An 18,177-nucleotide genomic window follows, 5' to 3' on the forward strand; every position below is an offset into this window, starting at 1 on the left:
TGCATGAATCAAACACTACACCAGTGTAATACTGTGCTTTACTGCCCATGGATTAAGGCTGATATTGTGACTTCCAGTCCCTACTTATAAATACACGCGTATTGACTCCAGAGCTTGAGTAATATGTATTTTCACCAGCCCCTCTTGATTCCTTCATAATAATTGCTACTTCTACTTTTTTGGAAAGTTTCTTAGAGACAGAAAGAGGAAATGGAAAAACAGTACCTAATAATGCACTATACACCAATGAACCTATTGGACACCAGTCTCTCTTACATATGAATATTTATTATTTTCCTTCTGAAAAATGTACAAAAAAATAAAATACCTGTATTTATAGTTTATCAATCCCCTCTCCCATTTACAACACTATTAAGTTACATGAGCTATTACCTTAATAAAAACGCACACTGTTTATACATAAAGCTTCCTTGCTTGCCAGAGAGAGGGGCTGTCACAAAATTTGGCACAAACACACCTGTTTGCATCTTATCACAATTTAAAGGAAGTGGGGAAGGGAATAAACATTTGACATACTTTACACTTTAAAAGTCTCGGGAAGAGCATTCGTTTCCAGTTCTAGGTCACACTGCACGCTGCATTCAGAACAGTGGTGCAGCTTCATTTTTATTGATAGCACTGAAGCCATCAGTTCCACTCAATCTGCAACTTTTAAACAATCCATAGCTTTAAATACAGGAAAATAAACAGGAACAGTGTCTGAAACAATATCATCTGTAGTTGCTTGATCAACCCATTGTGCAAGAGAAGAGAGAGTAGGAGATACACCCAAGGAAGAAAAGTCAATTTTTTTCTGAGTGCGTGCCCTTCAGTGGCAAAAATTCTCCAAACCCCACCAAATTGTAGTTGTCGCTAATCTTGGGCAGGGTGGGAGGAGGGGGCGCCCTTTCCCCACCACCCACCAACAAAAAAATGTAGCCTTCAAAACAGGGGTTACGATTCTATGCATTTCCTTTGGGCTATAAGCAGCTGAAATATGTTGGAGCAGCATCAGACTTTAGAGTTGCATTGCATAGTTTGGCTTTCATAATAAGGCACTCAATCCACTGACAGCTCAGGAATTACTACTTGTTGCATTATAGCGTTGGTCTTTTGTGGGACAGCTTCTATGTACAGTCCTGTTGTAATGTTAAAAAACTAGTGGAACATCTGTAAACACGAAGTTTCCCTTAGTGTAAAGAGCTCCATGAACCAGCCGCCTTTCAGACTCCACTAGTTCACAGTCAGGACTCCTCACTTGCAGGAGGAGATTTTTGTTATTTTAAACCAATAGCCACAAAGTGCCCCTCCAAAACAAAACAAACAAAAGACCAGCAAGCTAACACAGGCATTTTTGTCCTCTGGTGCACCATTGCCAAATCTCACTCCCATTTAAATTAGAAGCACATTTTAAATGTAAGCTACATTATTCATCATAAGATTTGATGAAGGATAAGTGAATACATGTTTTAACCAGTATGAATGTAAATAAATGCATGGTATTTTTCTGGGCCAGCTGAAGCCTTTGAACCAATGTATAATGGATATTTAGACTGGACAGAGGAGCTCTCCCATTGTTCTAGCAGCGTGAGTTACTGGCACTGGGCCTTTCTGTGACTTGAACTCCTCCTTTTGGCCAACAACCCTTAAAGGTGAGCCAGCACGCTTTTAACCTGTCAAGACCAGAGTTCAGGGTCCTGTGTTTCTCCTTCCACAGCTCATGCTGTCACTAAAACCTAAAGCAGGGCAGCGAGCTGTGTTCTCTGTAAGGCTTTAGGTGCTTGGGATGCCATCCACTGGAGCCCCCTAAACTTCAGATCAATAACTCTAAAGAAGACATGACTAGCAGATTTGCTTAATATAGCTATATTAGTCATTGTTAAACCCATCTCTATATCGGGCCAAATCCTGCTTGCCAAAGAGGCTTTTAGCTTCCAAAGAAGCTTTTAGCTTCAGTAAGGCTACCTGCGTGAGTAAAGCCAGAAGGATCTGGATGTTCTGTCACTGTCATGGGATCTTAAGCACTTTATTTGAAAGTGTATTTTACAAAATCTTTTCAGTTAATCTTGGACGCACCTTCCCTTTTGCAGATTGTGCATGAGCTGCAGCTCCCGAGCCTGGGATCAGAAAGATGTTTTGTCTCACCCCTGTTCCCATTTCCTAAAACCCTGCAGTTCCCACCCATCCTAAGCTAGCAAGCAGCAGTGCTCCAGGACAGTGGGACACACTGCAACCCACAGGACATTCACATCATATCAGTTATGCAGGCGAGACGGAATAAACACATTCCTGGGGGAGGGAATGCTAAGTCCACTATTAACCCAAGCACTGCTGCTACATGTGCAGGCTTTGCTGAGCCTTTCTTTATCAATGGCAACTATGTGGTGAATCCAGAATCCCCATCGACATCTGCCAATCATGTGTATTGCTAAACAGTTTAGTATCAAAAGCCACAGATGGTTAAAATAGATAAAAGAGCTTGCCTGATATCAAAGGGCTTATATGTTTGTTTACATTTACCCACAGGCTTAACTTTAAGCACGAGTAGCCCCACTGGACCCTTGTGACTGACTGAAAGACCCTGCTGAGATGTCTTAGAATTCCAAACATTTCTTCTATTTAAAAAAGAAAAATACGAGAACAAATCCCATAACTCAGTCGGACTGTGCATCGTACCCAGGCCTGAATCTAACCTGCCAGAATTCACTTCTTTTTATGAAGAGTCAGAAACAAAGATCTGGCCCAAGTCAGGGTAGATCCTTGCTCCAAACAAAAGCCAAATTCAAATACCACAAGATTCCTATTCCTCAGAGTGTCCGCTCTTATATCTCATCACAGGTGGGTTAGAAAAGCAGCCACGTAGGACTGTGTGTGGTATGAAAAGGCCATGACACATCATTCAGCACTACTTAATGGAGAGAGAGCTGCAGATGGGGAGGGGAAATAGAAAAAATAGAAGATCTACAATGCAGACAGAAATACAGCAAAAAGCAGATTCTGGATACGCTGGGTTTGATTCTCCCCTGAACCTTGCCTGGGTTCCAGTCCTGCAAATGATTACGTACATGCTGAACTACTATTGCAAAGTATTGATTTCATTAGGACTACATACATGAGTACAGTTACGCATGTGTGAAGGGCTGGGAGCTTACATCTGTACAAAGCAAGTGTTAAAACAATATCACCAAATCAGACTGCTGGCATTTTACACCCATCTTTGCACAGATGGAAATGACAATATGAGGTGCAAAGCAATAGAGAATCAGGCCTATTAACCTGGGCAAACATTTCTGTAAGTGGCCATTGCAATAACATGCCTGAAATGGACCAGCATTGAGACAGAAGGGAAAGGATTTTGGAGAAAAAAATAGAGACACACCAATAGAACCACCAAACAATTGCAGTGCATTCAATTTTTAGAGGCAATGGACCAAATTCATCCCCAAAATTAGCCCTTTGAAGTTAATGGAGTTACACCAGGGAGGAATTTGGCCTGATACTTGTAAATATTCCAGTATAAATACTGAACCAAACCCATGAATCAGATGTGAATATTAGCTTCCCAGCACAGCCTCACCCCTCAGCAGTTTGCAGGAATCTAAACCTCGCAGAGAGGAGAGACTCAGTTCACCCTTAATCCAAACACAAAAAAACATAGTGGCAGTAAACACGCCCATGTACAGTAGGTTAAAATATATTATTGCATATTATAAACATTATATACAAGGTTAAAATGGTATTTTTTCCAGCTTACTTACAAATTACAATATAGATGAATGCCTTACTTACACGTCCTCATTGCTACACGCGGAGAACAACCAGAGGTATTTGGCAAGACTATGCGCTACAGAGCAATAGGCATCATTTTGAGTAGGTGAATTCAGTTGGTCACTTTCCCCACCTTTAGCACTGCACAAATTAGTAGCATCAGATTTTCTGGCAATTGATTGTGGAGGGGGCTATTGTTAAAGCAATTTCAACCAGATTTCCCAAGTTGGACCAATACAATTCCTTTCCCTAATTTAGGAGGCACTTGTGCTGTTTTAACATCTGGGTTCAAAAGGTGCTATTTCACATGAGCTGGGGGTGACTGCTCTGGTAATTGCTTGTACATTGAAGAGGGGGGAGCAATAAATAAGGGGGTCAAGTGAACATGCATGGCCTCATGCTTGACAGACTCAAGTCACTGTTTGTTGGGTTTGTTTTTAGTGTTGAATAACAGAGTGGGTGATATTTTCAATGCATTTTTGTAACAGCTTCTCTGATCAGCGTTGACAAGTCTGCAAGGTTCCTGGGGAGTGTTCTTCTTCACAACAAGGATGAAATGCTGTGGTTCCTCAGGAAAGGGCCCTGAGCTGGGCTAGATCTCAGTCAGCGTGATCTTGAAGCCTTCCACTGTGCTCTCCATGTTCAGGATGAAAGTGTCCTCGTTGGAGTAGTGCTCAATGATGTTATCATCCATGTTTACCAAGATACTGGTGAAAATGAAGAAATCAGTATTCTTACATACATGGCTAATCAAAGGGAAGATTATGCACACTTGCCCAAAGCAAAGCTGCCTGGCTAGGTGTACTCACTTCCTAATCCTGATTGACCCCCAAACTGGAGTAGGAGGCTATAAGGGACATACAGAGATCTCTTTCAGAGACCCACTGGTGAAATCTCTTCCCCTGCCTAAAGAGAACAGAATATCCCCCTCCCTCTCCCTCCGCCCGGCCATGCATTGTGAAATCTCAATGGGGGTGGGAGAATGGATGTAGTTTGTTTGCTTTATTTTCTTTACTTATAGCCTCTGGACTAGAGGAAGCTGCCAGAGCTGGGACTCTTGCGGTGCTTATAATCTCTGCAGGACAAAAGAGAGCTGCCAGGGGCAGGACATCTGTGGAGTTTATAAATTGCCTAGAAGTAGAGCTACAGCCAAAGCTTCTGCATCATGCAACTCTAATGAAGCTTCCCCACTCTCCCTGCCCCGATAGCTCATATTTGCCTGCAGAGGTGTTGGGCTGCCCAGATGCATCTTGCTACTCCCAGCCTGCTGTATATACACACGGAGGATTACTTCTGTGTGAGTCAATGATTTTTTGGAAATGATTTGTAGCTGGGTGTGAAGCCTGAGCTACACCATATGTGGTGGGCTGTCGTAAAGGTCAGCTTGCATGTGAGAATATAACATGTTTCCTCATTCTTTTCGACAAAAATAGCTTCTTCTAAGAAATGTAACAGCTGAATATGGTGTTAGAAAGAAGCTGACTTAAAAAGCAAACTAGAATTTCTTTAGAAGCCATGGAAATTCCCCCACAAAACACTTTGTTCAGGTAGAATTAAGGCTGTAAATAGATGCCAATTAATTTAAAATGACATTACTAGAATGTTGTCGTTATTTCAAAGTAAACATTGGAAGTCAGGACATTAAGGTTTGGGGGTTGGAGATTGGTTGTTTTTAAACTATTGGCACATTTGAGTCATTGTAAAAGGTCTACATTTACTCAGCTAACCTTCTAATATTGAACATAGCTCTGTCCTTCCCTCAACTACCAGCTCCCTGTCAAACTTTCAGCTCTGGGGCCATATACTATTCCAGAAAACTCTACATCCTGCCAAGTCAATTCCGAATGCACCCACTAGTTAAAGGCTGGAGAACCAATAGGCCAGTAAATCATAAAGATTACATATATGGTCTGCACAGGACTCTGCTCTCACCCCATTATGGGCTTGATACCCAGCTGTACCCCATTCAGTCCATAAATACTGAAACTACGTTCTCCAGACACAGACTAGAGATCAACTTTTTCCATATCTCTCACTCTTTGTCATCTATTTGGGTTAGGGACTTGCTTCCTATTAGGTATTTGTACAGCACAGAGCACAATGGGGCCATGATCTTAGCTGCAGTCTCTGGGCACTACTGTACCAAAAAATCATCATGATTAAGGTTTTACTTTCTCTTACCCCTTTTTGCTTTTCTTGTAAAGTTTTGCAATCTTTTCTACTGGAAGCCCATATTTCTCAGATATCTGAAATCATTAAACAACAACAACAACAACAACACAAGAATTAAAGACAAATGAGGAACAGGAAAAACATTCTGTACCTTTAGGATAAGATATTGAAGCACGAACTCATGGAGACTCTTTTAGCAAATATATATATATATATATATATATATATATATATATATATATATATATATATATATATTTTCCCATGTTAAAAGGGTCACCATCAGCCTACTTTCATGGACAATGTGGCCTAATTAAAGACTGTTGTGCTCTGGAGAGGGATAATCCTAAATAACTAGATTTTTATAAAAACACTCATCAGTCCAGCACCAAGAAACATGGTAAGTAAAACCACCTTTGAGTACAGTTTGAGAGTTTTTCCTAGTACTCTGCTCCAGCAGTTAACATTTCTTGTCCCTGGTCACATTTGTGCATTTAGCAAGGCCATTAATATACCTTCCATATAATCAAATGCAGTTTCTCATTCTGCTGACAGTGCTGGTTTTCTGTGCAGGGGGGCTCATGTGCCTGGCATCCATTCCTGGAGCACAAGTCTGCAGGGACACCCTAACCACGGAATGAAAGATGGGCTGTCACTGGATCATCCACAACCTGGGTTAGAACTGGTTGACCAATGAAAAAAATGTGTGCACATTTTCATTTTTCATCAACATTTCATTTTTGGTTGGAATTTTCCAGCCAGCTATAGTCTGACTCCCTGAGGCACATAAGAAAATATCATTAAACTAGAGGGCTTTCAAAAACATCTCTTGAGATGTGTCCATGGGTGAACCAGAACGTACAAGAGAACTTCTGAAGGATGACATCTCAGCTAACTGAAATTACCAAGGACAAATCCACTCTATTGTAATGCTTTAGGCAGCCCTTTGCAGGATGTGGCAGTTCACTGGTAATTCCTTTGATGCTCATTATAACAGCATAACCCATGCCACGATAACCCCATTTAATGTTTACGGAGATAGTAATTCATCAATCTCATACCAATTTCATTTCAGAATTATTACTTTGTTCTTTGGGGAGGAGCTCTGTGACGCTTTTTTCCTTTAAAGGAAAGGCAAAAGCAGATTGTTCCAAAAAGGGAAAACAATTATGTCAAAGGGAGTGTCTCTGTCACAGACTGTTCCAGGCAAGAGGACGCTGCAAGCATCCAAGCAAACTATTTGCGCTCTCCCAGGTGAAATTAAATTATGTTGCTACTAAACAGTTTATTGTCCGCTGCATTAGAGAAGTGAAATGCACAATTAAAAATTCTTTTTGAGTAAAGACTGTCAGACATCAGCCACTAGCCCTAGGTAGGTGTTTGTGTGTGTGTGTGGGTGGGTGGGTGGGTGTGGGTGTGTTCAGCATGACTTTGAGAAAATGGAATGTTTTCTAAAGGCAAAAGAGAATAATTGTTGTGAAATGGAGAATGAAGAGCAACAAATACCCAGTACTCCAGCACCACGGGCAGTCTCAGAAGTAAAGGAAAATGCTACTACAAAAATCAAAACATGGCTTCCTAACATCAAGAAGTGGTCATGACCAGAGCCTCGAGGAAGTCTTTAGGGAAATTGAAAGACTGATCTAATTTATCTGGGAAGTGCTTGGACATGATGGGTGTTGTATAGAAGCTAATAGATAAGGCACTAACAAATGGCGCTCAAGAATATATAGCATAATTCCTAGATTTTGCAGGACCAATACAATGTGTTGGGCACTGCAAATGGGTGTGTCTGGTCGCTCTGACAATGGGCCTGGTAGGAACTGCAAGACTAGATCAGGGAGATTTGATAAGAGATGCAGGTGCCACCCACACTTCTGGTTTAACACCCCATAAGGAATGTGAGGCAGTTTACATTTTGGCAGTGTGGTTTCCATGTGAAAGTTGTAAACTGTCAATTTTTTTAGGGTTGTGCTTTGTCAGGCTGGTGCTCTCAGTCATGGCTCTGACATGGTTCATTGCCTCTGGAAATGGCTGGATGTGCTAATGCTAGGCCTGGTCCCATATTATCATTTGTATTAAAATAACGCCAAGAGGCCTCCATGAGGATCAAGGACCCATTGTGTTAGGCACTTTACAGCCATGTAGTAAAGCACAGTCCCTGTCCCAAAGAGCTCACAGTCTTATGTAAACAAAACATAACAGGTGGGTTTATCAAACATGAGGAGGGATGGAAGAGAGAAAGGACATGGGTAACGCTGATAAGATCATGCAAGATTCTGAGCACTCTCAATTCCCACTGGTTTGCATGGGAGTGGGGGTTCTTAGTATCTCCCAGGGCCACGCAGCAACTTGCAGGGTCAGGCCCATTGTTCACAGAAGGATGGTGAAGATGTTCTAAATTGATTTGCATTAAAAACCAGTTAACACTCTGCTAACATGAAGAAGGCTTGACAGATGAGGTTTGTGCCTATACAGAATCCATAGTTAACAGCATGTAACTGCTTGCAAAGTTAGACTCCAATCCTGCACTGTGATCTAAGCAGGTGGGCTGCTGCAGGCACGTAGCTCACGTTGCAGTATTGGAGTCTTAGACAGTATCCTTATCAAACTAATCTCAGTCAGTATTGCTACTCAGGAAAGCTCTTTCACTGTTTTTTATTCTCATCCAAAGAGGCAGGGGGTTACATGTGTCAAGAGGGGAACATACCTACATGTGTGCATACTGTCTGAGAGAGGAGGGAAGAAAGAGAGACAGCAGATTATGACTAAAAGGTGACGCTCTAAAAGTAATTTAGCTGAAGTGGAAAACAGAAGTGATAGAAAGTGTCTAAGTCTGATTGCTAAAAGGGGGGACGGTTTAAAAGTGCACTCAAGGCAAATTGCCCTGTCACTGTAACTCAAGAAGAGGCTAGAACATCAGTAAGGGTAGCTGCCATTTCCAGGCATTAAATCCTCAGATATTCCCATTTCCTCCTTTTACTTCTCCCTTATTATTAATTCTCTGTATTACCGTTGCGCCTAGGAGCTGGAGTCATGGACCCATTTTGCTAGGCACTGTATAAACACAGAATCCCACAAGCCTGGTTAAGTAGTGACCAGGGATCAGATAATATCAGGTAAGTGAACTGGTGGCTGCAGCTTCATGTGTTCCCAAGTCTACACTTTCATTTGAAAAGAAGCATTAAGGCTCTTTCCCTGTTGGTTGTGAAGAAATCCTTGAACATGTTACTCAAACGTAAAGTGGTGCAGCAGTGTCTGCAGACAGGCTCAAACAATAGCTTTGTGATAGATACGGACTGCCCCTTTTACCTCACTGGGGAGCTGACTCTGAAGCCTAATGATGACTTAATCGTCAATATTTTAACAGGCTATTAACACAGCTACATGAATCTGTATCTCTGTCCCATGGCAATGTTTATCAAAAACGTCAAGCAAACATATAAAAGAAAATCTCCCTGTCCCAAGGCCATTTGACAGCAGCTAATGCATAGCATACTGCACATACCAAGGCAAAGCTTTCCTGGGAAGCCTCAGTAGACCTAAGACACACATACCACATGTTTTTAGAAGTGGTTTGGGATGTCCCATTCTAAGTATATTATTAGGAGATACTTTGGGGAATGCCTTGTTTGCCAAACCCTAGGGCAGGTGCAGGATTTATATAACATGTCCGGATTACTGGGCTTTGGGAAATACCTGAAGTTGATTGAGTTAAGCACATTTCTCAGGAACCACTAAAGTTTCTGCCAACTACTTAGAATAGTAAACTATGGAGGCAGGGATCAGAGTGGGGTTATGGGAAAGCCTCTGATTCAGAAGGTTCTGAAAATGAGCAGCCACAGCAAACGTGCTAGAATCCTCGAGTCCTGTTATAGAATCAGAGAATTTAGAGATGTACTGTCAGGGCATCTCATTTAACACCCTCTTCAAAGCAGGATAGTTGGGAGTGGGGATCCTTCCAAAGCAGGCTGGTATACAGAGTATTCTCCGGAGCTATCGCCAGTCTCATTATAAATAACCCAAATAATAGGACTTCTACCCTTTCCTCAGGGAGATTATAATACATTAGAATAGACCTCTCTGTTAGGAACATTTTCTTAACATTCAGCTTTTATATTCCCTTCCTGAATTTCATCTCATTGCTCCTAGATCAAGTGGTCACCCTTAAAATATTTGCCAATTGCCATAGATAACTTGTCCATGTAGCATGTTAGTCCGCACGAGAGGTGTGTAAATTCTCGTGTGCACTAGCATGCTGTGCACTAACTGGCTCACATGGACCCTGCTGACGCACATGAAAAGTTTCTTAATGCCAGCTAATGTAGTACGGTTTGAAATGGGACTAGGTTAATGCACACTTGGAAACTTTTAGTGTGCACTAGCAGGGTCCACTTTGCCAGCTGGTGTACAACACGCTAGTGTGCACTAGAATTTACATCCCTCTAGTGTGGACTAACACACCATGTGGACAAGCCCTGAGTGAAGTAACTTCAGTATTTGAAATTTAACAGCAAATGCTAACTTTTGAACCATCCTTAACAGTGAGAGCTATCCTTTCTTTACTAAAACAATGAACGAGACTCCCAAATAGCTAAAAAATATCCCTGTCATGTGACCAGTAAGGATGGTTTTATGTTGAGATGAACACAGGAAAAACAGCCATAATAGAAAAAGAGACTAAAGACCAAATCCTTGACTAACTGCTCCAGCCCTTTGTGTCAAGCCTGGCAAAATGCGACCCATGCCTGTCCCACCCCACGTTAGAGGTCATGTTGGAGGGCCATGTGCTGTCTGGTGTGGAATGGCACAGAGCTGAAGCACGTTGTGTAGGGCAGTCAAAAATTTTCCATCAAACCCATTTTTTCATAGAAAATTGGATTTTTGATTAAACAAAATTTTCTGCAATTTCTATATTCTTTCCATGGAAAATTTCAACTTTTGTCAAAAAAACCCAAACACCTGAAAAACAAAAAGTTTTCAGTGTTTGACTGAAAAAGAAAACATTCAGCCAAATGATTTCCACTGAAAACTGAAACTTTCCTTTTGGTAATGCTGAAATATTTTTGTTTTGAGATTTTTAACCTAAACAAAATGTTTCAGCTTTCCCAAATAAAACTGTTTTGTTTGGACTCTGTTTGACATTAAACCACATCTTCCTGAGTGACCACATTGCCTCATGGGAGTTGTAGTTTGGATGCCTCACGCTCCCATTCTCTTCTACAGGCTGGGCTCCCTGGACAGACTACATCTCCCCTGATGCACCACAGCCATGGGATTGCCATGATTCACTGTAATGGTTTTAAGCCATCTTTGGAGAAGATCAATGGATATGGTGGAATCCAAAGTGGAAGCTGGCTAGATTCCATGATCTTATTTTAAGAGGTACTATAAATGGTATGTCTGGATAGTTCACAGGCAGCAATGGAGCATGTGGATGTGGTACTTTGATGGCACTGGCACTTTATAGTCTTTTGGATAAGTGACTATATTATTCTTTAAACATCTTTAAACATCTTTCTTTCTCCTACTAATTTGTTAAGCACAAATATCACCCTCTGTGTTTACATAAAGAAAGACAGGGTCCCTGTTCAGAGGAGTTTGCTGTCTGAATGTAAATTGACATAAGACATGGGACAAAGGGAGAAGCCCTGAGGATGATGTTAGTTTAGAGGTTTTGGTTATTGGGAACCGCGGAGCTGTTGGGAGCTGAAGGGGCGGCGCCTGCAGATGGGGCAGCATGCAGAACTGCCTGGCCGGTGCTGCGCCTCCACGTAGGAGCTGAAGGGGGAACATGCTGCTGTTTCTGGGAGCTGCATGAGGTAACCACCTTCTGGAGCCTGCACCCCTGACCACCTCCCACGCCTAAACCCCCTGCCCCAGCCCTGATCCCCCTCCTGCCCTCCACACCCCTCAGTCACAATCCGGAGCACCCTCCTGCACCCCAAACCCCTCTTTCCCAGCCCCAGCCCAGAGCCTGCACCCCCATACACCCCAGCCCCCTGCCCCAGCCCCAGCCCAGAGCCCCCTCCCACACCGTGTACTCCTCATTTCTGGCCCGACCCCGGAGCCCGCACCCCCAGCTGGAGCCCTCACCCCCTCCTGCACCCCAACCCCCAATTTTGTGAGCATTCATGGCCTGCCATAAAATTTCCATACCGATTCTTTTGGCCCTTGGGCCAAAAAGTTTGCCCACCCCGTCCTGTTCGGTTTCCTGCAAAACACTTCTTTGGTCTGGAGTTCACAGGGAGGGGAGAATTTCACTAAAACTAACTGGACTCTGTTGACTCCCTGGGCTGCAGGTAGACAGCAGGGGAAAGCCAGCCTGTAGCAGCAGGTAGCAGGGATACAGTGGCACAAGCAACCTGCAATTCTTGCTCCACTGAGGTCTTGGAGATTACCAGCACTGCCCACAAAGCATGCAGGCCAGTGCAGGAGCCGGCTGGCTGGGAGGTGTACTGATTCCTCTCTGGCTGGGAGTTAAAATTACTGCCCTCTCTCTGCAGCGGAACTGATTCCATGGGGAATTTGCACTCAGACGATACATCTGACCCATTATATTCCAATTTTTGTCTAACCAGACTCCACAGGATTTATTTGTTACTTTTTAGTAACCATGAGATATTCACTGCTTGGGAGAGGCCTGATTTTTCCCCTCTGCAGCTAGAATAAAGCAAATGGCCCCTTCTGGTCCTACGTAGTGTAGTTCTGGAAGTACTCTATTGAAATCAACAGAATTACATTGATTTAAAATCAACTCAAGCAAAAGCAGAATTAGACCCCTGACAGTCAGCAATCAGCAGGAACGCAGTGTTTTGTGATTGCTGATCTTTTTTTCTAGACACTACGGATACATGTAACTGTTTTCTGCTGACCACGAGTGCCTCGAGTAAAAGGCAAGCATAGAAGGGACGAATATTTGCATCATGTCTTTGAGTCCACCTACCTCTGAAACCTGAGACCAGTAGCTATTCCCCAGAAAAGAGTAATCTGAGTAGGAAACTGACTGTTCTTTTGGAAAGTGATAGGAAGAAGAAGAATAAAACAAACCCTAAGTCTGAGAAAATACTGTCAAGTGTCATGGAAAATGTGGAGAACGCCAAAGACCAGGAAGTGTGATAAACAAGAAAAATGTATATCTTGTAAACACAAAAGCGGAGTTTGAATTAGGATCACTCAGGGAGCCCTTCATTATTCATGGGTTTGAGCCTTATTCTTTCAAACCTTATTACTGAGTTTAGATTGTGTAAAAATTCAAATGACCTTCTCATAAAAGGAACTGCTGGAAAGACTGTGGGAAGAATACATGGTGCATGCAAATATACAGCGTTTGGTATGGATTTCCCCATCATACCACCATTCTGCCTACCAACGAGAATGTCTGTTTTCCGAATGTGTTCAAGATCACTAAAATGAACATTTCACGCCCAGACTAGATTCCATCAGTGCTAAAAATGTATTACTAACCCACAGCCATGCCCATGGACAAGAAACAGGGAATTTTCCTGCCTCTGAGCTACTTCTGCTATCTTTTCTAATGCACATTGCCGAGTGAATAGGCACAGAGATGAAGAGGACGTTTAGGTCTAAATTTACTGTCAGAATGAAGGGCTGTAGCATGATTATAACACACCTAGGGCCCAGCGACAACAAGATCAAATCCTGTTATAACATTATTAATTAGATAGCAAACTCTTCAGGGCCCTTAGAACTACTTCATTAGCCAGCCGTCTGTTCTCCCCTGCTACTGGCATGCTACAGGGGACTGTCACCCAGCACATTTTGTTCTAGGCCTCTGCTGTTAGGCTGTAGACAAGAACAAGCCCAACATTAACCCTGACAGTGCCAGTGTACATTTTTTAGTGCTCATAGCTGAGGACCTGGAAACAAGCTCTAAGTTGGTGCTCCTCTCCCCTTCCCATTTCTCTTCTTAACTAAATTCTAACCTCCCTGCCTCACCCAGCCACCCCATGCACAGCTCACTGGTAATCTGACATTTCCCAACCCCCTCTCCACTCTGGGGTCTTTCCTGCACCTCACCAGACCTCACAACGTGACCACAACTGGTGCCAGGTCATCAAACTAGGATTAAATTTGGAGGTGTCCACTGCTGATCAGGGATCACTGGATTGCAAGTAGCAGCAAAGCCAAATCAGAGAAGAAACAGAGCGGGCACAGGCAGTTCATAAAGAGAAGACTTCACTTTGGAAGGCTGGAAAAGATAGGGAGTTGCTCGCAGAAGGTATCGAGGAGAGGAAAGGACTGGCTCTTGCCAAGTAACCATTACCAATCCTTTCACCCCAGCAGAGCAATCCCACAAAAGACCTAGGAAAAGGTATATTCACAGTCAGTATCCTAAGGTTAAAAAGCGTTAGCAGTGGACACACATGCAGTTGCTACAGGCAAAGGTTTAAAAAGCTCTTGCATAGGGAGGCATGTCGGAACACATAGTCTGACCCTATTTTCTTCTTCAGGCATTTGTTAATTACCTCAGTTTCTCAAGACTCAAGACCCATAAATCAGCTGTACGAATTAGTCTTATCTCATTGACCTGCTGACAGTCCTGAATTTCAGATAAGGAGACATGCTCCAGAAAGCCTTTATGGAGCAGTTAAATATGTATGAGGATGGCTTTGTGTGTGCACAATGTGTTCTGTCTAAGTAATACTTTGAGAATCTCAAGATTTTCTTTGAGTGGAAGATTAATGAGGTAGGGATGTGAAATACTTACCGCTTCCATTAGCCCCTTTACTGTGGGTGACTTTAGCATCAAAGCATCATACACTTCATCCGCCTCTTTCCTCACATACAGAAGCACTGAAAGAGCAAGAATCAAATTTGGAGCAGGCACAGACAACTGAACAGATGAAATATGTCTTATTAAATAGGAAGCCAAATATTAATCCTGAATCAATGACAAATCAACACAAATAATGAAAGCCAGATGTTGTTAAAAAAAGTAACACCATCTCCTGTAAACACTTATGTAAACTTGCAGGAGGCATATTGGCACACAAAGAAAATTAAACAAATTACATTAAATTTTTGAGGAATCCATGTTTTTGTGAATTTAAGATTAGTTAATAGTTTTATTGAAATATGGGAAGTCCCAGCTGAAGAGCATTTTGAGCTATTGCTTTGTAGATTTTCAGTCCCTGGGCTGAATTGTGGGATCAAACAACTGAAATTATAACCAGTTCTCTCTGCAACCTATTTATGAGATTTGCACCTCTCTAACCTTTAGCCAAAAGGCTAGGGAAAGGAATTCAGAAAAGGCAAGTCTACTTCGTAAATTAACTTTCCCTTAAGCCAATACCCTGAGAAAAAAGTAAGTTAAAAGAAAGTAACATTCTTTGATGTTACCATTTTGGCAGTCTTAAATGTGCACCCTCAAAATGAGATCTAGTCAATTTCACAGAATGAGTTAAAAGTAATTTCAGGCACTATAGGGGAGTTATTCAAAGGCACAAATGGCAGTTAGGCACTTACTTCCCATTGATTTTCACCTGCCCTTTGTGCCTTTGAAAATCTCCTCAGAACCCTGCCAATTTTTGCGGGTTTTCAATCATAGTTTCCTGTCTGATCTAGATGTTTTTTCTCTCCCCTCTTGCTGTGCTAAACACCCACACAGATAAAAGGGAAACCGATTGGCTGGATATTCAGGGAAAACAGTGAAACAGACTCTACACAAAGTGCTGACACAGGTACAAAGTAAACAAACTGAAAATTAGAAAAATGCATTTATTAGTCTAATCTCTTTTACTTATCTGAATCTTAGGTGTTAGGTTAAACTTTTTTAGACAGAAGTGTAAGATATTGATAATTTTTTTTCTAACAGGACAGTTTATTTCAAACAACCAGGTAATTCAATATTAATTAATGTATATTACATGCACATCTACATATTCTATCAGATATTTAGAGGTCCATGTAACAAACTGCACCAGCCATTATTTGTACCTACAAATTGGAAATGCAAAAAAGGGAGACTAGTTTTTAACCCTTAGAGTCTGGAGGGTATTTTCCACCAGATTATATTAATTTTACAATAGAATTACCTCCACGCTAAGACAGAGGCAGAAGGGTATTTGCCATAGCAAGCCAGTGCCACTGGCTTTAATTCCCACTGGAAATATGTTTAAGTGTGAACATGGACACATTAGAAAGAATTGCAACTTCTTTGCCCAGGCTTTCAGGTGACTGAAATGAGCTCATACTTAGCTGTCAAGATCACTGTCCATTCTCTGTCTTAAAACTGTGGGCTTCAGGGGATCATGATGTTTTTGCTCCTCGTATTTAGCAATGTTAAGGACCCTACGATAGAACCACATAAAGTGCACCCAAGGATAGGTACAAGCCTTAAAAATCCATGTAATAGTGAAATGTAGGGAGCCTTATCTATCTGATGGTATGTAGTAACACTGTTTGCTTATTCAAGAATGGCCTTTTGGTGACTCAAAACAGTTCCCATGTAACCTTCAGCTTACATCTGAAAGGGGGGAAATCACTCAATCAAATGTTAACGTTACGGTAGTTAAAGTTAAAAATCTTTGCTGTACTGAGAATGTCAGAGAACATTATGTTGAACAAAAGATCCATTACAGGGATAATGGGGATCCTGAATCACTGCTATGCACACACAGGACACGGAGTTGTAAATATATGGTGTTTTAGTGGCGTGAATGGAATTCTGTCATTGATTCACTCAGTTATGTGATTCAAACATCTCTTATCCCATCTGATGAAGTGTCCATCATACTGTCACTATTTCCATGTCATCTAGCCAGTCTCTCTTACAAAGGATAAATCACAGTGTTAGAGACAGGCTACATATAGTACTAGACAGTGAGCTGTGTGTAGGGGCAAATCAGAAAAACTGTAACCTCTAAAGCTATCTGTCCCCGGCTCTAAATATTCAGTACCTACTGTCTTCCCAGCTCTGGACTGCACTGTGTTACTTAATGCTCTAAGACCAAGAGTTTCAAATATGGTCCCTAAGGGCAGACTCCTAAATTTATACTTAGGTGCCTAAATAAACAGCCCAATTTTCAAAAATGCTGAGCACCCAGCAGCTCCCCTGAACTCAACCAAAGCTGCTCGGATCTTCAGCACTTTTGAAAAATCAGGCCACTAATTTAGGTGTCTAAATATGAATTTGAATTATGATGTTATAGAAGAATTCTGAAAATATAATGGATAAGTTGCATAATCAATGAAAAACTACTGGAGATGACTGGAACTCAGCAAATACTGGGACCTTATGAAAAGAAAGATTCAATTTGCAGGACGCATTTTAAGGGGTTCAGCAGGTGATGCATGTTTGTGGGAGCAGGAAGGGAAAGTAGATGGCAGGAGAACATGAGGCAGGCAAAGAAGATCTTGGATGGATGATGTGGTACCCTGTGTGGATCAAAAGGACTGATCATCCACAAAGAGATTAGCAGAGGGCTGTAGAGAATGGGCTAACATGGTGGCAAACCTCCAGTAATGGAGATGCCACATAAGAATTAAAAAAGGAATTTGGAAGCCTAACTTTGGGCACACACTTTGAAAATTTTAACCTCATGCCTCTCAGCTTTCAAACATACCAAGATATGATACAAGTAACCAAGGTGTGACAAATAAGTGCAATGTGTTGTGTTGTGGGTTATGGATACTCGACAATGGGGAGAGATGTGATTTATGTGACCAAAAAGAGGGAGAAGTGGTTTACACAAGTAAAGATGTGCTTTGCGCTGGTGGATCTGACCCCAGCTTCAAATAGGGGGTGAATTCCACTGGTACGTATTATCATGAATTTCCATGTCTACACTTGGGGTTTGTACCAGTGCAGCTACATCAGTGCAAATTCTCAGTGTAGACAATACTTTAGGGTGGGTTTTGTGTTCCATGTGAACAGCTCACATGACCCTACAAATCCAAACTATTTTCTAGTAATTTATAGTGATTTTGTTGAGACACATAAGCTAGAAAGACAAGGCACTTTTCTGGGTAGAAAATCTGAGACAGGTTGCAGAAAGTCTGCCAGGACAGGAAGGCAAGCTGGAAGAGGCCTGGCTTGGGACCAGCAAAGTAAAACCTCTGGGTAGCACTGCATGAAAGAGGGTGAGAATAGGGCAGCTGGAGGCTGCTGGCTTTAATTTGTTCAAATTTTGTCACTATTAAAATGTTTTTTGTTTTGAATTCTTCACCCTGACATAGCTGTGAATCCTGAATAATGTTAAAACAACAAATCAC

The 18,177-nt window shown here is 41.9% G+C and overlaps 1 protein-coding gene across 4 annotated transcripts in view; it reads right to left on the bottom strand.

Moving 5' to 3' along the window:
• Positions 1–266: 266 nt before the first annotated feature.
• The window catches only part of GRHL2 (grainyhead like transcription factor 2), a 106,359-nt gene continuing 88,448 nt past the window's right edge, over positions 267–18,177 (bottom strand). For all 4 annotated transcript variants that reach the window (XM_043539255.1, XM_027831073.3, XM_027831074.3 and 1 more), the window contains exons 14-16: positions 14,672–14,757; positions 5,950–6,014; positions 267–4,475 (exon numbers count right to left, since the gene is read on the bottom strand). In XM_043539255.1, the coding sequence (XP_043395190.1) occupies positions 4,361–4,475; positions 5,950–6,014; positions 14,672–14,757 (266 nt within the window). In that variant the 3' untranslated portion in view covers positions 267–4,360. The remainder of the gene's footprint in view (positions 4,476–5,949; positions 6,015–14,671; positions 14,758–18,177) is intronic.

This window comes from Chelonia mydas, chromosome 2 (assembly GCF_015237465.2).
Source record: "Chelonia mydas isolate rCheMyd1 chromosome 2, rCheMyd1.pri.v2, whole genome shotgun sequence".
NCBI lineage: Eukaryota > Metazoa > Chordata > Testudines > Cheloniidae > Chelonia > Chelonia mydas.